Below are 26,310 nucleotides of genomic sequence, written 5' to 3'. Positions count from 1 at the left end.
TAAGGCTAAGGAGATTAAGCAAAAGCTTTTCTATAGAGAGACCAGAATTTCATTAAAGTCATTATTTAAATGTTATAAATCTAATTACCAGTTTATGCCATTTCAGCTTTTGCTGCTTCTTTAGAGGCTTGCCCAATACTCTAGCTCCCCCTATAGGTATTTATAGAGATGGCTTAATTAGGGACTGAGAAATACACAATCAAAAAACAACCCATAAATACATTTACCATATAAAATTTTCATAGACTAAATAATGATGTTTCTTCTCCAGCTCCACCTCTGGTCTGTGACTGTCACACACTAAACTGCCAGCGCCTGGCACTGAGCTGGGTCTCCCATGGGTGCAGCATTGTGTAAATCTCAGCACAAATGTTTGAGACCAATAATGCGAGAAATTTAAAATTTAACCCATCCCAATTTAACCCATCAATTTAACCCATCAGTGTGCAGAGTATTCTGTATTGTGAGTAACGCAGGAATGAGTGTAGTCACAGTCTCTGGCTCTGAGGATCCAATGAGGACCAAGCTGACCCAATACAGGCCGGGCTCACTCCTGGCTCTGGCCAATACTCACGGCTTCCAGCGAGTCTCCCTGCAGCTCTTTGGCTTCTATGGACATGGCAAGTCCTCCCTGATTAACCTGTGTGTGAGTTCTGTCCAAACCAAACAGTACGAGGACCTTGCTGGGCTGGGATATTCTGATGGTACCGTGATCCGGGAGAGACGGGAATATCAACTCATCAACAATCTGTTTATTTATGATAACCGAGGATTCAACAGCATGGACCCTGAGGAGATCTCCGAGGCTTCTGCTCAGCTCAGTAAGTGGGACCCCATATTATATGTGTGAATGTGGCTAGTGGGAACAGGGGGTGGCACACAGCTCAGGGGCAAGAGAACTCCCCAATGTCCATTTATTTCACTTTCTCAGTGGCTATAAAGTTTTGTGTAAACGCTGTTTCAGTTGAAAGCAACATTTGTTCATCCCATTCTAAGGTTCTGACTTCTGAAACATGTAGCAGAACTGAGCTCTCCTTGGCTGTTTCAGGAGTCAGAACCTTGAGTGCAGAATATACAGAGTCGTGCAGGTACTGCTTTTCATATTTGCTCCTGCTGGGACACCTCTGGGGTACTGGTGCTTGGCTGCAACTGGATTTGGCTGTGGGAGCGGCACAAGAAGGCGAGGACTTTGGGCATAAACCACAACAAGGAATTGTTATTGTACAGAAAGGACAAGAAGTTAAAGGAATGATTTGATTTACTGTGTGTCTTTGTGAAACTGTAATGACTGTGTAATGCTATTTATTATGCTATTTATGATAAAACCCACCCCCATATCAGCCGCACTACTTTCCATTGCAGGGGGCCTGCGGCTGGTGGATGAAGAGGTTAAATGGGATCGGACTATAGAAGAAAAGATGGAGCTTCTGTTGCAGAAAAATAACAGCCCCCGGGTGGAGCTTATGGTTCCTGTGCTGGTGTTCAGGTAATAACGAGTGGTCCTACAGGGGCACGGCCATGGGCACAGAGGGGAGACATTCTTATTTGGGCATAATGAGGTATTTGTATGTAATACAAGGGGCAATGCCTTATCTCCATGGAAACAGGAGAAGGAGCAGATTTGAGTGGCACATGGAGCTCCCTGTTGCACTGGGACAACATTACCTACACTCTGAGCAATGTATTAATAATAACAACGTCTGCTCCATCAGTAGTTACACACGTGCCTCTGTTTTTCATTTTCCCCATGGCTGCCCTTTAGAGGTGGAACATTTGGGGTCCCTGTGTCATAATGAACAATATTAAGCCCTGGTTTTTTAGGGCCCTGCTAATGACTGGGACCCATATTGTTGTACCCCCTGAATCCCCTCATGTCTGCCTTGATAAAGACTCAATTCCCTGTGCACTTACCTGTAACAGATGTACCTACCTCCCACCCGTCTCCTGCCCCTGAAGCCATTCAAGAAGCCTCTGAATGTTCTTCCTCAAAGCACACAAAGAGTTAAGGCCCATTGAGACTGAACTGTAATGGCAGTTAGTCAAAGCCAAGCGGGGTGTATAAAGTAGCCCCTGGCAAATAATAGTCAGCTCCTGTAGAAAAAAACTGTGTGGAATTCACATTTTAATATTGGTGTCAGAAATATATATTTTCTACAAAATAAATGTATAAATTGCATATGTAGTAAAAGTAAATCTAAAAACAACTGGACTTGCTGAGAATGTCATATTGCCATTCATTTTGGAGAGAATACTCTAAAACTGGTTCGGGAATATGAAGGAACAGCAAAAAAAGTGTTGGACTATGAAACCATCTACCCTTTAATCTCAGATGCCGACATCAGGGACTCACCCCTTGTAGCCAAGTCTGGGTTCCACCGTAAAAAGTCACAGAGCCAACAAGATCTTACAAAAAGCCACTTTGTGTTACTGTCACGAAGCAGCAGTTGGAAAAGGACTGAAGAATTAACCTGGAGGCAGAAAGATGAGACACCAAAGACACGTGGGTTAGGAACCTATCAGATAAGTTACTAACTCAGCTGGAAAAGGATGTGTTAGCCAAGGGGTTAAATTATACAGTGACACCACAACACATCCCAGTAGTTGAACTCATCACAGCCACAGAATCAATAGTAATCACATGAAAAAGGAAGAAGCGGAACAACTCCGGCTAAAAGTGTCAGCTGCCTTGTCAAGTGCCAGAACACCTCCCTCTAACGTTACTACAGAAGAGAGGAGAGCGCTCAGTTCTCTGAGTAAGGACCCGGATATCACTATCCTGCCAGCAGATAAAGGGAGATGCACAGTGATGCTCAACACAACTGACTATGACTGCAAGATAACCACTCTGCTCAGTGATAGCAATACATATGAACCCTTAGGGAAAGACCCAACCAGTGGTTACAAGAAAAAGGTGATCGGTTGCCTACAACAACTTGAAAAGGAGAAAGCCATTGATCGAGTTTTATACCACCGCCTGTACCCCAGAGAAGCCACACCATGTTTATACTGACTCCCCAAGATACACAAAGAAGGAGCCCCACTAAGCCCATTGTCAGCAGCATAAATTCAGTGACATACAACATTGCAAAATTCTTGGCTAACATCTTAGCCCCGTTGGTAGCCAATACAGTGCATCATATCCAGAATGCCAAAGAGTTTGTAACCAAGATTCACGGCGTTACACTAGAGGCAGAAGAAACAATGGTGTCATATGATGTCACTTCATTGGTCACATGTATACCTACTACAGAGGCAATTGAGACTGTAAGAAATCGACTGCAACATGATAACACCCTCAGCAGCAGAACGAAGCTCAGTCCCAACCAAGTATGTTTGTTGCTAGATTTGTGCCTTAACACCACATACTTCATGTACAAGAACCTTTTTTATAGACAGAAACATGGCTGTGCAATGGGTTCTCCAGTCTCTCCCATTGTAGCAAACTTGTACATGGAGGAGGTGGAAAGGAGGGCCTTACTTACTTTCCAGGGAACTACACCGACTCACTGGTTCAGGTATGTGGATGATACTTGGGTTAAAACCAGATCCAATGAAGTGGCCGCCACAGAAGTATATAGGAAACCCACTCATACGGATCATATCTGTTGTTCAATTCCCACCATCCACTGGAACACAAACTGGGTGTCATTAGAACTCTGCACCACCGGGCGGAATGTGTGGCAACTGATACAGAGTCCAAAGACAATGTAAGGAACTTACCTGGTGGTCTAGTGGGGGGACGGCAGGGACGCCTGCCACCCCCTCGACGCTGCTCCTGTGCCGGCTCCCTAGCGCGCACGCATGCGCACTCTGATTTAAAGGCGCAGGCGCGCTGACGTAATGACGTCATCGCGAGAGGCGCCAAATTCAAAAGAGTATTTAAAGGGCATTCCTATAGTTTACCATTGCCCGTGATAGGATTTGTTCCTGGTGCTTTTGAGCTTGTTGCTATATTCTGTATCCTGTTTGATTCCTGTTTTTGACCCTTGCCTGGCTATTTGACTATTCTGATTTCTGGATTCTGACCCTTGCCTGATTATTGACTACCGCTTCTGATTAACCCTCTGATTGACTTCCTGGTTTGACCCTTGCCTGCCTGATAACGTTTACTCTCTGCCTGCCTCGACCCGGCCTGTTCTGACTACTCCTTTGCCTAACGTCTTGTACTGCGATCTTCTGTCCAAAGACTTTGCTTTACTGTCGTGCCCCTCTGCCTATCCAGAACCCTCATCTTGCACCTCTCGTTTAAGTCCAGGTGGCATCCAAGTAAGCCGAGGGCTCCTCCCGAGGCCCAAAGGCGGTCACACTACTGGTGAAGCACGAGCCGAGACCAGGGTGCCTGGTGTTTGTTCTGGTGTTGGGTGCCGACTGTGACAGACAAAGAGCAAAAACATCTCAGAGGAGCTTTGAAAGCGTGTGGCTCCCCAGACTGGGCCTTTGTCAGAACAGCAGTAACCAAGCCCAACAGGAACACCAATAGAAATAACCGCCCGGAGACACATAGTAGGCGAAACATAGTCATCCCATATGTAGCTGGAGTGTCTGAGAAACTCAGGAGGATTTTCAACAAACACCACGTCCCTGTGTTTTTCAAACCTAGCAACACACTGAGACAAAAACTGGTACACCCAAAGGATCCAACACCTAAAGAAAAACAAAGCAATGTGGTATACGGAGTCCAGTGTAGTGAGGAGAGCACAGATCTATACATTGGGGAGACAACTGCTCACCAAGCGAATGGCTCAGCACAGGAGGGAGAACTCTACAGGGCAAAACTCAGCTCTTTCTACACCTAAAAGACAAGGGACACTCCTTTGAAGATAACAAGGTCCAAATCTTGGATAAAGAAGACGCTGGTTTGAACGAGGAGTGAAAGAGGCGATTCATGTCAAGGTGGAGAGACCATCCCTGAACAGAGACGGGGGCCTTCGACACCACCTGTCTGCTACATACAATGCTGTTCTAACATCTGTACCCCGGCGGATTCAGAACACGTCACACGTCCATTCATGTAACTCTCACAAGTAACACCTGTATCTAGGAGTTGCATGACACATTGGATAATCCTATCACAGTAACTACACACAATCTAAACAAAAGGAACACCAAGAGCCCCAATAGTGTAATATGTATTGGTAAGGGATAATGAAATAAGAGTAGATAACATATACTCACAAACCAAGGTTACCAATAGGCAACCACTGTAAAGGCAGGTGGGGAGATTGTCCTGACCCCACTCAGGATTAAGAAGTCGCTCTCTGTAGATAGAAAAAGGGGTATCAACCCTCCACCCAGGGTGGACTTAGTATTGTATAAAAAGAACAGAGGCACCAAAAGAATAAAAGGATATAAACGAGTTAAAAACCAAAACTTGGTAATGAGAGGAGGCAGTAATGGACTTACCTCCTCCAAGCGGACACATAACGACTGTTACATTTTGACTGCTTAATTACAGTCATTTTGTGTCTGCTTGGAGGAGGTAAGTCCACTACTGCCTCCTCTGATTACCAAATTTTGGTTTTTAAATTCGTTTATCTCCTTTTATTCTTTTGGCGCCTCTGTTCTTTTTATACACTACACAGAATCAACACCTCTGTGAATTTCTTCAGATGTCTCCTCTTTGAAGAGTTACAATGTGCCATTGTGATTGGATTAGTGGAAGAGTTTATATGACCAGAACTTCCCACACCAGTCAGTTGAACTGAAGAAGCTGCTCGGATGAGTAGTGAAACGTCTTCATTGATTACTCAGCAAGTCCAGTTGTTTTTAGATTGACCTATACTAGATATACCATCAGAGAAGATGAAAGTATTTGTACTGCGCTGCTTTGATATAACAGGTAGGGCCCCCCAGCCCCATAACAGCAGGGGCCCCTGGAAGTCTTTGAGTAGGGGCATCTGGGGCAGGGAACCCATCCCACTTGTAGGTAGGGCTTAAACCATAGAAACAGGTGGCTCTCCCTCCTGAACTCATGTTATTTAAATGTATCTTTAATATCGCCCCTCTTCCTTCTACACTGTCCCACTAATGGCTTGAAGCTCCTATTGGCCTCTTGCTGCACACGGCTATAGGAACAGACACATATATATGGGTGAGTGAGTGTAAGAGGGGGTATATAAATGGATACTGAGTAGGGGAGATGCCCCAGTGCAGGGGCTGCTAATGTTGTCTCTGTGCCCCTCAGGGATGTTCCCCCTCGTTGTGCTGATGGAGTCAGGGGAGATCCAGGAGAAGATCAGCAAAAGCTTCCACTTGTTGGGAGTGCGCTACGTCATTGCTCTGCACAAGTTCAAGGTGGAGGAGCCGGAGCTGGACGCCGAGACTGAAGCCGAAATCCTGAGATTTCTCCACCTCTGCACCAACGAGGCCGACAGGGGCATGAAGAAGCTGCAGAGGGTGGGCAAGGAGGAGGAATGCAGGAGGCATATTCGGGAGCAGATGGTGGTGGAGCTGGAACTGGAGAGGGAGAAGGTGTGGAGCAGGACAAGGGTGGAGATACAGAGGAATCAGCAGGTCTCTCTGCCCAGTGAATCCCTAGAATATTCCCTTAATTACTAATATACCCAATTGCCCTCAACTCATCTCCTCATGATATGTCTCAACAGGGCCACCATTAGAAATCACGGGGCCCCGTACAACAAAATGTTCAGGGCCCCTGGGCCCCTCCCACCCCTCCCACCCTGGCCCCCAAGCCCCTTCCTAGATCCCACCCAATCCACACTACAGTTAAAAGACCACATAGATGTCAGTGCTAAGAAAGGTAACCCCCCCCACACATGTTATAAAAGCTATAAAGCTACCTTAACGTTAAGTTAAAAAAAACTGTGGTGCCAGGCCCCCCCATAAAATTGTTTTTTAAAAAATTGTTGGTCAGGGCCCCCCTTACAAGTTAAAAAAAAAATTGGTGATCAGGGCCCCCCTACAAGTTAAAAAAAAATAATCGGTGATCAGGACCCCCCTACAAGTTAAAAAAAATATTTGGTGATCAGGACCCCCCTACAAGTAAAAAAAATAATTAGTGATCAGGGCCCCCCAATAAATTAAAAAAAAAACTTAAAATACCCAGTAAAGCTGTACAGGGATTGGATAAGGGGATCCAATCCCAATGCAGATTTACTGGGACTTATTCTTAAAGGACCAATAAGGTTACAGTAAATCCTAATAGGAGAAAATCTTCTGTGCACATAGCTGCTGTGCAGCACGCTGAAAGCAGGGGGGCCTGGCTAATCAAGTAAGTGAAGCATGGCCGGACCCCCCTTAGACACAAAACCCTGCGGGCCTGGGACAACTGTCCTCCCTGTGACCCCCTGATGATGGCCCTGTGTCTCATTCCATTCCCAGCATATAAACACCTTCCAGCTCATGTCTCACCTGGCTGAGTTCTCATTGTGTATCAGTAAATATATATGTTTTATCTGTCTATAGCACAAACAGTTATCCTGGGTATGTTGTGCTCAGTGGCAGTTCCTATGCAAAACCCCAGAAATACTCAACAAAGGACTGACCCAGGCCTCTCATCTAACCCCTGCCTAAAGATCTCAGATGTGTTCCCCGTCCCTCATGTCTATAGAATCTCAAGTGCACCCTATCTCCCATGTCTATAGAATATTAGAAGCATCCCATGTGTTTATAGAATCTCAACAAAATGCCAGACGTTACCCAATGTCTATAGAATGTCAGAAGTTCCCCAATGTCTATAGAATGTCAGAAGTTCCCCCAATGTCTATAGAATGTCAGAAGTTCTCCAATGTCTATAGAATGTCAGAAGTTCCCCAATGTCTATAGAATGTCAGAAGTTCTCCAATGTCTATAGAATTTCACAAGTAATTCCAATGTCCATAGAATGTCACAAGTAATTCCAATGTCCATAGAATGTCAGTAGTTCTCCAATGTCTATAGAATGTCAGAAGTTCCCCCATGTCTATAGAATGTCAGAAGTTCCCCAATGTCTATAGAATGTCAGAAGTTCCCCCCAATGTCCATAGAATGTCAAAAGTTCCCCTATGTCTTTAGAATGTCAGAAGTTCCCCCAAGTCCATAGAATGTCAGAAGTTCCCCCAATGTCTATAGAATGTCAGAAGTTCCTCCAATGTCTATAGAATGTCAGAAGTTCCTCCAATGTCTATAGAATGTCAGAAGTTCCCCAATGTCTATAGAATGTCAGAAGTTCCTCCAATGTCAATAGAATGTCAGAAGTTCCTCCAATGTCTATAGAATGTCAGAAGTTCCCCAATGTCTAAAGAATGTCAAAAGTTCCCCAATGTCTATAGAATGTCAGAAGTTCCCCCCAATGTCCAAAGAATGTCAGAAGTTCCCCTATGTCTATAGAATGTCAAAAGTTCCCCCCAATGTCCATAGAATGTCAGAAGTTCCCCAATGTCTATAGAATGTCAGAAGTTCCTCCAATGTCTATAGAATGTCAGAGGTTCCCCAATGTCTATAGAATGTCAGAAGTTCCTCCAATGTCTTTAGAATGTCAGAAGTTCCCCAATGTCTATAGAATGTCAGAAGTTCTCCAATGTCTATAGAATGTCAGAAGTACCCCAATGTCTATAGAATGTCAGAAGTTCTCCAATGTCTATAGAATGTCACAAGTAATTTCAATGTCCATAGAATGTCAGTAGTTCTCCAATGTCTATAGAATGTCAGAAGTTCCCCCATGTCTATAGAATGTCAGAAGTTCCCCAATGTCTATAGAATGTCAGAAGTTCCCCCCAATGTCCATAGAATGTCAGAAGTTCCCCAATGTCTATAGAATGTCAGAAGTTCCTCCAATGTCTATAGAATATCAAAAGTTCCTCCAATGTCTATAGAATATCAGAAGTTCCACCCAATGTCCATAGAATGTCAGAAGTTCCCCAATGTCTATAGAATGTCAGAAGTTCCTCCAATGTCTATAGAATGTCAGAAGTTCCTCCAATGTCTATAGAATGTCAGAAGTTCCCCAATGTCTATAGAATGTCAGAAGTTCCTCCAATGTCTATAGAATGTCAGAAGTTCCCCCCAATGTCCATAGAATGTCAGAAGTTCCCCTATGTCTATAGAATGTCAGAAATTCCCCCCAATGTCCATAGAATGTCAGAAGTTCCCCAATGTCTATAGAATGTCAGAAGTTCCCCAATGTCTATAGAATATCAGAAGTTCCTCCAATGTCTATAGAATGTCAGAAGTTCTCCAATGTCTATAGAATGTCAGAAGTTCCCCAATGTCTATAGAATGTCATAAGATCCCCCAATGTCTATAGAATGTCAGAAGTTCTCCAATGTCTATAGAATGTCAGAAGTTCCCCAATGTCTATAGAATGTCAGAAGTTCTCCAATGTCTATAGAATTTCACAAGTAATTCCAATGTCCATAGAATGTCACAAGTAATTCCAATGTCCATAGAATGTCAGTAGTTCTCCAATGTCTATAGAATGTCAGAAGTTCCCCCATGTCTATAGAATGTCAGAAGTTCCTCCAATGTCTTTAGAATGTCAGAAGTTCCCCAATGTCTATAGAATGTCAGAAGTTCTCCAATGTCTATAGAATGTCAGAAGTACCCCAATGTCTATAGAATGTCAGAAGTTCTCCAATGTCTATAGAATGTCACAAGTAATTTCAATGTCCATAGAATGTCAGTAGTTCTCCAATGTCTATAGAATGTCAGAAGTTCCCCCATGTCTATAGAATGTCAGAAGTTCCCCAATGTCTATAGAATGTCAGAAGTTCTCCAATGTCTATAGAATTTCACAAGTAATTCCAATGTCCATAGAATGTCACAAGTAATTCCAATGTCCATAGAATGTCAGTAGTTATCCAATGTCTATAGAATGTCAGAAGTTCCCCCATGTCTATAGAATGTCAGAAGTTCCCCAATGTCTATAGAATGTCAGAAGTTCCCCCCAATGTCCATAGAATGTCAAAAGTTCCCCTATGTCTTTAGAATGTCAGAAGTTCCCCCCAATGTCCATAGAATGTCAGAAGTTCCCCAATGTCTATAGAATGTCAGAAGTTCCTCCAATGTCTATAGAATGTCAGAAGTTCCTCCAATGTCAATAGAATGTCAGAAGTTCCTCCAATGTCTATAGAATGTCAGAAGTTCCCCAATGTCTAAAGAATGTCAAAAGTTCCCCAATGTCTATAGAATGTCAGAAGTTCCCCCCAATGTCCAAAGAATGTCAGAAGTTCCCCTATGTCTATAGAATGTCAAAAGTTCCCCCCAATGTCCATAGAATGTCAGAAGTTCCCCAATGTCTATAGAATGTCAGAAGTTCCTCCAATGTCTATAGAATGTCAGAGGTTCCCCAATGTCTATAGAATGTCAGAAGTTCCTCCAATGTCTTTAGAATGTCAGAAGTTCCCCAATGTCTATAGAATGTCAGAAGTTCTCCAATGTCTATAGAATGTCAGAAGTACCCCAATGTCTATAGAATGTCAGAAGTTCTCCAATGTCTATAGAATGTCACAAGTAATTTCAATGTCCATAGAATGTCAGTAGTTCTCCAATGTCTATAGAATGTCAGAAGTTCCCCCATGTCTATAGAATGTCAGAAGTTCCCCAATGTCTATAGAATGTCAGAAGTTCCCCCCAATGTCCATAGAATGTCAGAAGTTCCCCAATGTCTATAGAATGTCAGAAGTTCCTCCAATGTCTATAGAATATCAAAAGTTCCTCCAATGTCTATAGAATATCAGAAGTTCCCCCCAATGTCCATAGAATGTCAGAAGTTCCCCAATGTCTATAGAATGTCAGAAGTTCCTCCAATGTCTATAGAATGTCAGAAGTTCCTCCAATGTCTATAGAATGTCAGAAGTTCCCCAATGTCTATAGAATGTCAGAAGTTCCTCCAATGTCTATAGAATGTCAGAAGTTCCCCCCAATGTCCATAGAATGTCAGAAGTTCCCCTATGTCTATAGAATGTCAGAAATTCCCCCCAATGTCCATAGAATGTCAGAAGTTCCCCAATGTCTATAGAATGTCAGAAGATCCCCCAATGTCTATAGAATATCAGAAGTTCCTCCAATGTCTATAGAATGTCAGAAGTTCCTCCAATGTCTATAGAATATCAAAAGTTCCTCCAATGTCTATAGAATATCAGAAGTTCCTCCAATGTCTATAGAATGTCAGAAGTTCCCCCCAATGTCCATAGAATGTCAGAAGTTCCCCAATGTCTATAGAATGTCAGAAGTTCCTCCAATGTCTATAGAATATCAAAAGTTCCTCCAATGTCTATAGAATGTCAGAGGTTCCCCAATGTCTATAGAATGTCAGAAGTTCCTCCAATGTCTTTAGAATGTCAGAAGTTCCCCAATGTCTATAGAATGTCAGAAGTTCTCCAATGTCTATAGAATGTCAGAAGTACCCCAATGTCTATAGAATGTCAGAAGTTCTCCAATGTCTATAGAATGTCACAAGTAATTTCAATGTCCATAGAATGTCAGTAGTTCTCCAATGTCTATAGAATGTCAGAAGTTCCTCCATGTCTATAGAATGTCAGAAGTTCCCCAATGTCTATAGAATGTCAGAAGTTCCCCCCAATGTCCATAGAATGTCAGAAGTTCCCCAATGTCTATAGAATGTCAGAAGTTCCTCCAATGTCTATAGAATATCAAAAGTTCCTCCAATGTCTATAGAATATCAGAAGTTCCCCCCAATGTCCATAGAATGTCAGAAGTTCCCCAATGTCTATAGAATGTCAGAAGTTCCTCCAATGTCTATAGAATGTCAGAAGTTCCTCCAATGTCTATAGAATGTCAGAAGTTCCCCAATGTCTATAGAATGTCAGAAGTTCCTCCAATGTCTATAGAATGTCAGAAGTTCCCCCCAATGTCCATAGAATGTCAGAAGTTCCCCTATGTCTATAGAATGTCAGAAATTCCCCCCAATGTCCATAGAATGTCAGAAGTTCCCCAATGTCTATAGAATGTCAGAAAGATCCCCAATGTCTATAGAATATCAGAAGTTCCTCCAATGTCTATAGAATGTCAGAAGTTCCTCCAATGTCTATAGAATATCAAAAAGTTTCCTCCAATGTCTATAGATATCAGAAGTTCCTCCAATGTCTATAGAATGTCAGAAGTTCCCCCCAATGCCATAGAATGTCAGAAGTCCCCAATGTCTATAGAATGTCAGAAGTTCCTCCAATGTCTATAGAATATCAAAAGTTCCTCCAATGTCTATAGAATGTCAGAGGTTCCCCAATGTCTATAGAATGTCAGAAGTTCCTCCAATGTCTTTAGAATGTCAGAAGTTCCCCAATGTCTATAGAATGTCAGAAGTTTCTCCAATGTCTATAGAATGTCAGGAAGTACCCAATGTCTATAGAATGTCAGAAGTTCTCCAATGTCTATAGAATGTCACAAGTAATTTCAATGTCCATAGAATGTCAGTAGTTCTCCAATGTCTATAGAATGTCAGAAGTTCCCCCATTGTCTATAGAATGTCAGAAGTTCCCCAATGTCTATAGAATGTCAGAAGTTCCCCCCAATGTCCATAGAATGTCAGAAGTTCCCCAATGTCTATAGAATGTCAGAAGTTCCTCCAATGTCTATAGAATATCAAAAGTTCCTCCAATGTCTATAGAATATCAGAAGTTCCCCCCAATGTCCATAGAATGTCAGAAGTTCCCCAATGTCTATAGAATGTCAGAAGTTTCCTCCAATGTCGTATAGAATGTCAGAAGTTCCTCCAATGTCTATAGAATGTCAGAAGTTCCCCAATGTCTATAGAATGTCAGAAGTTCCTCCAATGTCTATAGAATGTCAGAAGTTCCCCCCAATGTCCATAGAATGTCAGAAGTTCCCCTATGTCTATATAATGTCAGAAATTCCCCCCAATGTCCATAGAATGTCAGAAGTTCCCCTATGTCTATATAATGTCAGAAATTCCCCCCAATGTCCATAGAATGTCAGAAGTTCCCCAATGTCTATAGAATGTCAGAAGATCCCCCAATGTCTATAGAATATCAGAAGTTCCTCCAATGTCTATAGAATGTCAGAAGTTCCTCCAATGTCTATAGAATATCAAAAGTTCCTCCAATGTCTATAGACTATCAGAAGTTCCTCCAATGTCTATAGACTATCAGAAGTTCCTCTAATGTCTATAGAATATCAGAAGTTCCTCCAATGTCTATAGAATGACAGAAGTTCCTCCAATGTCTATAGAATATCAGAAGTTCCTCCAATGTCTATAGAATGTCAGAAGTTCCTCCAATGTCTATAGAATATCAGAAGTTCCTCCAATGTCTATAGAATGTCAGAAGTTCCTCCAATATCTATAGAATATCAGAAGTTCCTCCAATGTCTATAGAATATCAGAAGTACCTCCAATGTCTATAGAATGTCAGAAGTTCCTCCAATGTCTTTAGAATGTCAGAAGTTCCCCCAATGTCTATAGAATATCAGAAGTTCCCTTATGTCTATAGAATGTCAGAAGTTCCCCCAATGTCTATAGAATATCAGAAGTTCCCCAATGTCTATAGAATGTCAGAAGTTCCCCCATGTCTATAGAATGTCAGAAGTTCCCCAATGTCTATAGAATGTCAGAAGTTCCTCCAATGTCTTTAGAATGTCAGAAGTTCCCCAATGTCTATAGAATGTCAGAAGTTCCTCCAATGTCTATAGAATGTCAGAAGTTCTCCCAATGTCTATAGAATATCAGAAGTTCTCCAATGTCTATAGAATGTCAGAAGTTCCTCCTGGTACAGATGTCACATAGCAACATAGTAAGTAAGGTTGAAAAAAGACACATGTCCATCGAGTTCAACCTTTTTTTTTTTTTTTTTTAAATAACTACCTATCTGCCAGTTGATCCAAAGGTAGGCAAAAAACCCATCTGAAGCCTCTATATGTCCACCACTGAGCTGCTCCTCTGGCCACTGGATGTGTCCCCTGTAGAAACAAGTAGGTAATTGTTGGGGCGGATGAAGGTGCAGAAAGCAGAACAGAAGTCTCTTTATCTAACAGCAACATAACAGCAATGACCAACTGCGGAGCTGCTGCTGATGTTACAGGATACAGACATCTGAATGTATCAAATCCCAAATGGAATATTTCCTCTACAATTTCTGAACTGAATTCATTTTGCCAGATTTTGTTATTAGGCTTATTATTAGGGCTAATTACTTGTGTATTAGGACTGGGGGTGTTATTTATAATTGTTATATTTATAATATCCTATTCACTGCTTATTATATGGGATTATTTGTTGGTTCCGTTTGTCCCACTGGGAATGATTCACAGAACCTCCTCAGTTTGGAAATGTCAGCTCTTGGCATGGAGAGAAAGCTTTTAGATATGTGAGAAATACCCAGAAAAGTCACAAGAACATTGGTGTAACATTCCCTCCTAATTAAAGGGGTTGTTCACCTTTAAATTAACTGTTAGTATGATGTAAAGAGAGATATTCTGAGACAATTTGTAATTGATTTTCATTTTTTTTGAGTTATTTAGGTTTTTATTCAGCAGCTCTTCAGTTTGAAATTTCAGCAATCTGGTTGCTAGGGTCCTAATTCCCCTAGCAACCATGCACTGATTTGAATAAGAGGCTGGAATATGAATAGGAGAGACTGAATAGAAAGATGAGAAAGATAAAACAATAACAATACATTTGTAGATTTACAGAGCATTTGTTTTAGATGGGGTCAGTGACCCCCATTTGAAAGCTGGAAAGAGTCAGAAGAAGGTAAATCAATGAAAAACTATAAACAAAAGATTTATCCTTTCTATAATATAATAAAATGATTGTTAGAAATGTGTGTGTCGCTATAATCAGCATTTCATTCACCCAAGTGACAGACTGTATAGAAATATAGTGGGTGCTGTCAGGAGTGGGAAGAAAATCAGCGACCCCCCCCCGGAAGCCTCTTGTGGTTAGTAAAATTCAGCTTTATTTCGAATACATTAAAACCATTTATAAATAAATGGAGTTTCAGAGCATATTCGATCGATTCAGATTATTACGTTTTTGGCCAAAGTCGACCTTTAGACTTAGTAGTTTGGATTTAATTAAAAAACCCAAAGGTCTTATGTGTCGAATGAATCTTCACAAATGGAGTGTAACTTTAATCAACAACTTTTGTGTCATACTAAGCCAGAACTATATACAAGACTCTAAGGTTATTGAATTATACTAGAAGGGAATGCAATCAAAACGGGGATAAAACTAAGGAAAATGAAAAATAGAAAATAAATGAAGAAAACATGCAGATCAGAGTGAAAATCACAACGATCTAAGTTGCCAACATTATATATATATATACAATGAAATGTAACTTTTCAGAGCTTATTTAAAATCGTATGATAGAGCGTAAATGTATGTATATGTTTTGTGACTTAAAAAGATAAGGATGAGGAAATAAAACATTCAATTGTTAGACTCACACCGAGACACTCAAGGACCTTAAAAACTAAACTGTCAGGAGTGGGTCTGAATGAAGGTTTGGGGTGTTTATAAGCTCCGCCCCTGCAACCAACACCAGTGACTTCCCTACAGCAGTGCTGTCCAACGTCTGGGCCAATCATGGAAGCCAGTGATGACCACTCCCTATTCTTAAAGCTGAAACCACACCCATGTTATCACAAGACCATGTCTACATTAATGGGGGTAACACACCAAAAAACCAACTGATTGGTGCTCCCTGCAGGAATATCACTCTGGAATGAATTTCATTTCTTTTTGTTAATTGCTGGCCAGTAATCGGTGTAAATAGCTATGTGTATCATTTATGTAAATACTTTATTTAGGTGTAAACTAGTTTTGGGTCACAAACTGAGACCTACTTTGTGTGAAGCCTGTAGTTCAGCTGTGCTGCCAGTATATGTAAATGGTGCTAAAACAATTGTATATTGAAAGCTATGTCTGTTACATGTTACTACACAAGAGTGTGCATGGAAAGCTTTACTTGTATATAGAATAGTGCAATTGATTGTACAACGTTTCATGAAGAACTTACCTAGAGCTCTCAGAGTAGCCACTTCCTAAAGCCTCTCTTAATGAATATTTATAGGGTAGATCCTGATCACATGGTGTCAGTACAGAGCAGTCTGGAAGCTATAAAAGGCTGCAGACTGAAATCATTGGGAGTCTGTGTTAAGACTTTGTGAGAGGTTGTTCTGGAGCTCAGGTGTGTGCTTGTAGGGTTACTACTGACCCCCTGCTGGTCAAAGTCTATACTGCATCTTTGCACACATTGATTCTTGCATTTTCTTCAAAATAAAGCACACATTTTTCCACTGAAGATCTGCCTGGCTACTGAACTTACATGCGCCCAGTAACACACTCATATATGAAAAAGTTTTTAAAGACATACCCTTAAATACATATACCACATTCTCACCAGTAGTACACCCCAGCATATGATTAAACACCTTAGGGACCCCCTACCAATAATTTACAAATACTAACAAACCCTTAAACCAAATACCAGCAGGGCACACACAAGCAGAGTATGACACACACAAGGAGCATAGGACAGGCAGAGTATGACACACACAGGGAGCATAGGACAGGCAGAGTATGATACACACAGGGAGCATAGGGAAGGCAGAGTATGACACACACAGGGAGCATAGGGCAGGCAGAGTATGACACACACAGGGAGTATAGGACAGGCAGAGTATGACACACACAGGGAGCATAGGGCAGGCAGAGTATGACACACACAAGACATAGGGAAAGGCGGGATTATGACACACACAGGGAGTATAGACAGAACAAGTATGACACACACAGGAGCATAGGACAGACAATATGACACACACAGGGAGTATGGGGAAAGCCAGAGTATGACACAAACAGGAGGATAGGAAAAGGCAGAGTAGGGCCCACACCAGGGCATAGGCAGCCAAGTTATACAACACGGGGGAGCATGGGGAAAAAGCAGAGTATGACCCCACCCCAACGACCCATAGGCAGCAGATTATGACACACACGGATTATAGGACGCAAGTATACACACACAGGAGCATAGGCAGGCAGAGTATGACACACACAAGGAGCATAGGAGCTAGTATGACAAACACAGAGTATAGGCGGACAGAGTTATGACACACACAGGGAGCATAGGGGGGCAGGCAGAGTATGGCACACACCAAACATAGGAAGCGAGTATGACACACACAGAGTTATAAGCACCAGAGTATGACACCACACAGGAATATAGGAAGGCTGAGTATGACACACACAGGCGAAATAACAGCAGAGTATGACACACACATTTTGCATAGGCAGAGAGTATGACCACACAAGAGCATAGGGAAGGCCTAGTATGACAAACACAGGGATAATAGGGCAGACAGAGTAGACCACACAGGAGCCATAGGCAGGCAGAGTATGCACACACAGGGAGCAATAGGCAGGCAGAGTATACACACACAGGGAGCATAGGCAGGCAGAGTATGACACACACAGGGAGTATAGGGCAACAGAGTATGACAGACACAGGGAGCATAGGGCCAGGCAGAGTATGGCACACACAGCGGAGCATAGACAGCAGAGTATGACACACACAGGGAGCTTATGGAAGGCAGAGTATGACATACACAGGGAGCATAGGGAAGGCTGAGTATGACACACACGGGAGTATAGGACAGACAGAGTATGACACACAAGGGAGCATGGACAGGCAGAGTATGACACACACAGGGAGATAGGGCAGGCAGAGACACACACAGGGAGTATAGGACAGACAGAGTATGACACACACAGGGAGTACAGGACAGGCAGAGTATGACACACACAGGGAGTATAGGACAGGCAGAGTATGACACACAGGGAGTATAGGACAGACAGAGTATGACACACACAGGGAGTATAGGACAGACCGAGTATGACACACACAGGAAGCTTATGGAAGGCAGAGTATGGCACATACAGGGAGCATAGGGCAGGCAGAGTATGACACACACAGGGAGCATAGGGCAGGCAGAGTATGACACAGAGGGAGCATAGGATAGGCAGAGTATGACACACACAGGGAGCATAGGACAGACAGAGTATGAAACACACAGGGAGCATAGGGCAGGCAGAGTATGACACACAGGGAGTATAGGACAGACAGAGTATGACAAACACAGGGAGTATAGGACAGGCAGAGTATGACACACACACAGGGAGCTTATGGAAGGCAGAGTATGACACACACAGGGAGCATAGGGCAGACAGAGCATGACACACACAGGGAGTAGAGGACAGGCAGAGTATGACACACACAGGGAGCTTAAGGCAGGCAGAGTATGACACACACAGGGAGCATAGGGAAGGCAGAGTATGACACACACAGGGAGTACAGGACAGGCAGAGTATGACACACACAGGAAGTATAGGACAGGCAGAGTATGACACACACAGGGAGTATAGGACAGGCAGAGTATGGCACACACAGGGAGCATAGGGAAGGCAGAGTATGACACACACAGGGAGCATAGGACAGACAGAGTATGACACACAGGGAGTACAGGACAGGCAGAATATGACACACACAGGGAGTATAGGACAGGCAGAGTATGACACACACAGGGAGTATAGGACAGACAGAGTATGACACACACACAGGGAGTATAGGACAGACAGAGTATGACACACACAGGGAGCATAGGGAAGGCAGAGTATGACACACACAGGGAGTATAGGACAGGCAGAGTATGACACACAGGGAGTATAGGACAGGCAGAGTATGACACACACAGGGAACATAGGGCAGGCAGAGTATGACACACACAGGGAGCATAGGACAGGCAGAGTATGACACACACAGGGAGTATAGGACAGACAGAGTATGACACACACAGGGAGTATAGGACAGGCAGAGTATGACACACACAGGGAGTATAGGACAGACAGAGTATGACACACACAGGGAGTATAGGACAGACAGAGTATGACACACACAGGGAGTATAGGACAGGCAGAGTATGACACACACAGGGAGCATAGGACAGGCAGAGTATGACACACACAGGGAGCACAGGGCTGGCAGAGTATGACACACACAGGGAGCATAGAACAGACAGAGTATGACACACACACAGGGAGTACAGGACAGGCAGAGTATGACACACACAGGGAGTATAGGACAGGCAGAGTATGACACACAGGGAGTATAGGACAGGCAGAGTATGACACACAGGGAGTATAGGGCAGGCAGAGTATGACACCACAGGGAACATAGGGCAATCAGAGTATGACACACACAGGGAGCATAGGACAGGCAGAGTATGACACACAGGGAGCATAGGACAGGCAGAGTATGACACACAGGGAGTATAGGGCAGGCAGAGTATGACACACACAGGGAACATAGGGCAGGCAGAGTATGACACACACAGGGAGCATAGGACAGGCAGAGTATGATACACACAGGGAGTATAGGACAGGCAGGGTATGACACACACAGGGAGTATAGGGCAGGCAGAGTATGACACACAGGGAGTATAGGGCAGGCAGAGTATGACACACAGGGAGTATAGGGCAGGCAGAGTATGACACACACAGAGAGCATAGGACAGGCAGAGTATGATACACACAGGGAGTATAGGACAGGCAGGGTATGGCACACACAGGGAGCATAGGGCAGACAGAGTATGACACACAGGGAGTATAGGGAACACAGAGTATGACACACACAGGGAGCATAGGTCAGGCAGAACAGAGCAGGAGACAGGGAAAGCTATCAGGACCAGTCTAATATGTACTACATACAGTGACACAGTGCTGGTGCCCCATTAGCTATTGAATAAGGTGTGAACAGGTGAACAATGTGGCAGTTCCAGTCTGGGTTTTAGGTGTGAACAGTACAGGGATTTAGGGTGTGAACGATAGAAGTGTCACAAGTGTGAACAATACAGGGGATTATATGTATGAACAATACAGAGGATTATAGTCTTAATTTGAGGTTTAAACAATACAGGGGCCAGTTAATGTCTGTAGTGATACATTTTATATGTTACACATGGTAATCAGACACATTAGACAGACTGGCAGGCCAGAGGGTCACCAGTTGGACAGCCCTTCCCTACAATTAACAGGAAGGAAATATTATACAGAAAGGCAATGTATTTACTCTACTGTGTATTCTGGGGGTGTTATATCTGGAATTGGAATGGGGACAGTATAGTGGGACCTGTGTAATATATGTTTTGCATTAATTGCACATATCAAGCAGTCAATAGGTAAAGATAGTGTCGGACTGGCCCACTGGGATACCAGGAAAACTTCTGGTGGGCCCAGGTGTCAGTGGACCCTCATGTTTCTTAACATTTGGCCTATTTCATGGTCATTCCCTGTTTCTTCATGGGGAAAAATGCTTAATGATGGGAGAAAATTGTAAGTATATATAAAAGACTATGAGAATAAAGAGGTTGTACGAGTAAAGGATGAATAATAATTTGGAACTGTCTAAAATTTTCTGGTGGGCTCAATGTTTTATTTTTTCTGGTGGGCCCAAGGTCTAAGGTTTTCTGGGGGGGCCCCTGGCATCCCAGTCCGACACTGAAGAGATAAAGAGGACCCTAACCAGCAGAGCTTATAATGTAATAGTAGCCTCCCCAAACAACCACCCTCTGTCTATGGCACCCCTCCAGCTGGGGTTCCATAAGTCTCCACAATTCTTTATGTCCTTTGGTGATCAAAAATCATAGGAACACTCATTTGGCCTTGGTAATTGCCCCAGTGTAGGAGGAAGCTGTGGGGCAGTTGGAGCGAGTTATTGCCCTAGTGTAGGTGGAAGCTGTTGGGCAGATGAGGAATTAATTGCACCTGCACATGACAATAAATGTGCCCCGGGCGGAGAGGAGGTTCAGTTTCTGGTTTATTCACAATCCCAGTGAGTTTCGTTTCTCCCGCGGCCCAGCCTTCAGCACATAAAGAGTGTACAAGGCTGCAGGGAGTGTCCCGAGGTTGCAGGGAGTGTACAAGGCTGTAGGGAGTGTCCCGAGGTTGCAGGGAGTGTACAAAAGCTACAGGGAGTGTCCTGAGGTTGCACAGAGAGACGGCATCAGTCTACTCCTCAGCACAATTACCAGTATATTCCCAACCCCAGTATTAACCAGCAGCGAGCGCAGCTCCCGGGCAGGAGAGAGACATGGCGGATGCAATGAGGACCAAGCTGACCCAATACTACCCGGGCTCACTCCTGGCTCTGGGCAACACTCACGGCTTCCAGCGAGTCTCCCTGCAGCTCTTTGGCTTCTATGGCCACGGCAAGACCTCCCTGATCAACCTGTGTGTGAGTTCTGTCCAAACCAAACAGTACGAGGACCTTGCTGGGCTGGGATATTCTGATGGTACCGTGATCCGGGAGAGACGGGAATATCAACTCACCCACAATCTGTTTATTTATGATAACCGTGGATTCAACAGCATGGACCCTGAGGAGATCTCCGAGGCTTCTGCTCAGCTCAGTAAGTTGGACCCCATTATTATATGTGTGAATGTGGCTAGTGGGAACAGGGGGTGGCACACAGCTCAGGGGCAAGAGAACTCCCCAATGTCCATTTATTTCACTTTCTCAGTGGCTATAAAGTTTTGTGTAAACGCTGTTTCAGTTGAAAGCAACATTTGTTCATCCCATTCTAAGGTTCTGACTTCTGAAACATGTAGCAGAACTGAGCTCTCCTTGGCTGTTTCAGGAGTCAGAACCTTGAGTGCAGAATATACAGAGTCATGCAGGTACTGCTTTTCATATTTGCTCCTGCTGGGACACCTCTGGGGTACTGGTGCTTGGCTGCAACTGGATTTGGCTGTGGGAGCGGCACAAGAAGGCGAGGACTTTGGGCAAAAACCACAACAAGGAATTGTTATTGTACAGAAAGGACAAGTTAAAGGAATGATTTGATTTACTGTGTGTCTTTGTGAAACTGTAATGACTGTGTAATGATATTTATTATGCTATTTATGATAAAGCCCACCCCCCATATCAGCCGTCCTACTTTCCATTGCAGGGGGCCTGCGGCTGGTGGATGAAGAGGTTAAATGGGATCGGACTATAGAAGAAAAGATGGAGCTTCTGTTGCAGAAAAATAACAACCCCCTGATGGAGCTTATGGTTCCTGTGCTGGTGTTCAGGTAATAACGAGTGGTCCTACAGGGGCACGGCCATGGGCACAGAGGGGAGACATTCTTATTTGGGCATAATGAGGTATTTGTATGTAATACAAGGGGCAATGCTTAATCTCCATGGAAACAGGAGTTTCACACATGCCTCTGTTTTTCATTTTCCCCATGGCTGCCCTTTAGAGGTGGAACATTTGGGGTCCCTGTGTCATAATGAACAATATTAAGCCCCGGTTTTTAGGGCCCTGCTAATGACTGGGACCCATATTGTTGTACCCCCTGAATCCCCTCATGTCTGCCTTGATAAAGACTCAATTCCCTGTGCACTTACCTGTAACAGATGTACCTACCTCCCACCCGTCTCCTGCCCCTGAAGCCATTCCAGAAGCCTCTGAATGTTCTTCCTCAAAGCACACAAAGAGTTAAGGCCCATTGAGACTGAACTGTAATGGCAGTTAGTCAAAGCCAAGCGGGGTGTATAAAGTAGCCCCTGGCAAATAATAGTCAGCTCCTGTAGAAAAAAACTGTGTGGAATTCACATTTTAATATTGGTGTAAGAAATATATATTTTCTACAAAATAAATGTATAAATTGCATGTTTTTGTTCCAGGGGAGCGAAGGAGCTGACGGCAGAGCAATCAGAGAAGATGAAAGTATTTGTACTGCGCTGCTTTGATATAACAGGTAGGGCCCCCCCCAGCCCCATAACAGCAGGGGCCCCTGGAAGTCTTTGAGTAGGGGCATCTGGGGCAGGGAACCCATCCCACTTGTAGGTAGGGCTTAAACCATAGAAACAGGTGGCGCTCCCTCCTGAACTCATGTTATTTAAATGTATCTTTAATATCGCCCCTCTTCCTTCTATACTGTCCCACTAATGGCTTGAAGCTCCTATTGGCCTCTTGCTGCACACGGCTATAGGAACAGACACATATATATGGGTGAGTGAGTGTAAGAGGGGGTATATAAATGGATACTGAGTAGGGGAGATGCCCCAGTGCAGGGGCTGCTAATGTTGTCTCTGTGCCCCTCAGGGATGTTCCCCCTCGTTGTGCTGATGGAGTCAGGGGAGATCCAGGAGAAGATCAGCAAAAGCTTCCACTTGTTGGGAGTGCGCTACGTCATTGCTCTGCAGAAGTTCAAGGTGCAGGAGCCGGAGCTGGACGCCGAGACTGAATCCGAAATCCTGAGATTTCTCAACCTCTGCACCAACGAGGCCGACAGGGGCATGAAGAAGCTGCAGAGGGTGGGCAAGGAGGAGGAATGCAGGAGGCATATTCGGGAGCAGATGATGGTGGAGCTGGAACTGGAGAGGGAGAAGGTGCGGAAGAGGACAAAGGTGGAGATACAGAGTACTCAGCAGGTCTCTCTGCCCATGTCAAGTGGATTGTATGACTAATACACCCAATTGAATACCTCCCAACATATTTCTGTGTTTTTATCTTTCCAATTTTTCCAGTTTTGCTAATGAAGATGAATTGCCCTTTAAAGAAACAGTAATGTCAAAAAATACCAGTGCAGGGCAACAGTACATGATATTTTCATTACTTTAAAACTCTTACATTTTTTGATGTTACTGTTCCTTTAAGCTGTGAGTATCACTTCTCCCAAGGGACCTGTTATCTTATATTGTTACAATTCTTATTTGCTCAGAAACATTGTTTCTTTTTCTGGCTGTTCAGTGAAGAGAAAAATTGGACTTCACAGTACAAATGAGGGACTGTGGGTTGAGCTGTTAAAAGAGGGACTGTCCCTCTAAAAATAGGACAGTTGGGAGGTGTTTAATTGCCCTCAACTCATCTCCTCATTATTTGTCTCATTCCATTCCCAGCACATAAACACCTTCCAGCTCATGTGTCACCTGTCTGAGTTCTCATTGTGTATCAGTAAATATTGTATTATATTGGATTGTACTGTATATATATATGTGGAACACAGCAATATATAAATATTTACCAAATATCTCTGATGTATAAAAGATTAGATTCCTGACAGGAAGATTCATTTGGATTGTACCAACATATACATTTGAATGTTTTACTGTTTATTAGTGTAACCCTTTTGACGCCCCTTTGTCTGTGTTACACCCCACCTGTGGCACTTACCCGATGACACGGGACAAACCTGAGTCACTCCGCAGTGGTATTGGGAGAGACTGGGTACCTGGTACTTACTAGCGCAGTGCCTCCACCTAGTGGGATCTGGGAATGCACCTACGGGTGGCCCCACTAGGAATACAGTAATAACACACACACTATTGGTTAAACTGAATAACGGTTTATATAAAATAAATAGGCACCTAATACATGCAGCACTCCAAACCGGTGCTAATAGGGCCTCACTAACTAACTTGCTAGCGCAATCTGTCAAGTTAACTAAGAAAAAATGCAAAGTCCTTTAATGTCCTTTAATACACAGTCTGTTTATCTTCACCACTCTTTAGGGTACTGTCCCTTTAACCAGGATACTCACAAATCCTCTTTGGATACTTTAGATCTCTCTCCAGGTGAGTCCAGCACAGTCAGACATAAGGAGATTTACTTACCTGGTAAAGCTCTTTTGCATAGGCCCGTACTGTCAGTGCAGGACGTATGGGAGTTAAGTTCTCCTCTCTGGAGGCAGCACAAACATGAATGATTTTTTTGGCTCCTCCTCTTCCTGTGTCTCCCTCTACCCTCAGTTGATTGTAAAGTCTGTGAGGAGACACATAGAGTACAGAGAACTAATTCCCTATCTAACTAAGGATCGGCAGCAACCGGCATCCACACAAAAGGGCGGAATGCTGCACTGACAGTACGGCCTATGCAAAAGAGCGTTACCAAGTAAATCTCCTTTTATGCTTACGGCCCTACCTGTCAGTGCAGGACGAATGGGGATGTTCCAAAGTCATCCAAAAAATAGGGTAGGGAAGAAAAACTATTAACAGTGTGAACAAAAAAACAAATGATAGGAAACTATCAGGAAGCTAACTACGTGCTACTGCTGCTTGTAGTGCCTTCCTGCCAAACTCAAACTGCTGAGAATGGAAAACATCTAATTTGTAAAGTTTTGAAAATGTATGAGGTGATGCCCAGGTAGCTGCTTGACAAATAGAGTCTAAAGAAATGTCTTGTTGGAATGCCCAAGAGGTACAGTCCTTTCTCGTGGAATGGGCTTTGAGTGGCAAGGGAGGAGAAAGTCCTGCCTTGGTGTATGCTATGGAAATGGAATCTACAATCCATCTGGCTATGGTTCTCTTGGAAGCGGGAAGACCTACTTTATGACCTCCAAAGAGAACAAATAGGACATCAGACTGTCTGGTGGACTGAGTCCTTTCAACATAAATCTTTAGAATTATTAGTTTCCTGAGGATGTAGGACTGGGATTACAATATCCTGGTTTAAGTGAAATTTAGTCACAACTTTTGGTAGGAAGTTTGGATTGGTACGGAGTAGCGCCTTATCTGAATGGAATTGTAACCATGGAGATTTGCATGAAAGTGAAGCTATCTCAGAGACTCTCCTCGCTGAGGCTATTGCAAAGAGAAAAACGGTTTTGAGAGTGAGAAATCTGGGCTCTATTGAATCAATTGGTTCGAAAGGTTGTTCTTGTAGTGCTTGTAACACCATGTTGAGGTCCTAAGGAGGAACGGGTTGTCTGACTGGTGTTTAAGTCTTTTTAAGCCTTGAAAAAATAGTGGAACTTCTGGAAGTACTGCCCACTGTGTCTGAAACAAGGCTGATAGGGCCCAAGTTTGTACTTAACTTAACTCCAACTCAAAACCTGACTGAAGAAACTGTAGGATCTGTGGAGAACTACAGTCTGTCCACGATAATTCCTGAAATTGCACCAAGAAAAAAAGATCCGCCAAATGCGATGATATGTTCTATATGCGGAAGGACTTCTTGCTGCTAATAGTGTTTGGATCACATTGGGTTGAAAACCCTTCTTTTCCCAGAGCTCGGATTCAATAGAAAAGCCGTTAGGCTGAGTCTGTGTACGTCCGAGTAAAACGATGGCTGTTTGATCACGCTGCTGACTGGATAGAGCAACTTAAAGCAAACAAATCAACTGAAAAGGATAAGTATTTATTAACTGCTATTTTATATTAAGGTTTATATTTAACTACTGTGGTTTTATTTTTTATAGTTTTTTTTTCTGTCTTGGGTGCTAAACAGCAAAGTTTGGGTGCTATTGTGTTACAGTAAGTTTGTCACAACCTGATTTACTTTGCACTTAGTTTTCCCTCAGTTTGAGGGGGTGGGGTTTGATTAGTTGCACCTGAACAGACTGTATAAATA

At 43.4% G+C, this 26,310-nt stretch overlaps 1 protein-coding gene across 2 annotated transcripts; it reads left to right on the top strand.

The window, feature by feature from the left end:
• The first annotated feature begins 446 nt into the window (after positions 1–446).
• On the top strand, positions 447–23,457 carry LOC121398161. Of its 2 annotated transcripts, none has more exons than XM_041576917.1 (4): positions 447–821; positions 1,363–1,486; positions 22,644–22,717; positions 23,065–23,457. In XM_041576917.1, exons 1-4 carry the CDS (start codon positions 479–481, stop codon positions 23,427–23,429), a joined length of 906 nt encoding a protein of 301 aa, XP_041432851.1. In that variant the 5' UTR covers positions 447–478; the 3' UTR covers positions 23,430–23,457. The 2 variants fall into 2 exon arrangements, with proteins under 2 accessions (XP_041432851.1, XP_041432852.1); XM_041576918.1 differs by lacking the exons at positions 447–821; positions 1,363–1,486 and adding exons at positions 20,948–21,381; positions 21,922–22,045.
• The last annotated feature ends 2,853 nt before the right edge of the window (positions 23,458–26,310 follow it).

This window comes from Xenopus laevis, chromosome 9_10L, assembly GCF_017654675.1.
Source record: "Xenopus laevis strain J_2021 chromosome 9_10L, Xenopus_laevis_v10.1, whole genome shotgun sequence".
Lineage (NCBI taxonomy): Eukaryota > Metazoa > Chordata > Amphibia > Anura > Pipidae > Xenopus > Xenopus laevis.
This window is presented reverse-complemented; position numbering and strand designations above follow the sequence as displayed.

Excerpts from the sequence above, each read along its gene's own strand:
- LOC121398161 (XM_041576917.1), top strand. The coding sequence starts at position 479 with ATGAGTGTAGTCACAGTCTCTGGCTCTGAGGATCCAATGAGGACCAAG. Across the intron at positions 822-1,362 it reads CGAGGCTTCTGCTCAGCTCA|GGGGCCTGCGGCTGGTGGAT; the intron begins GTAAGTGGGACC and ends TTTCCATTGCAG. Across the intron at positions 1,487-22,643 it reads GTTCCTGTGCTGGTGTTCAG|GGGAGCGAAGGAGCTGACGG; the intron begins GTAATAACGAGT and ends TTTTTGTTCCAG.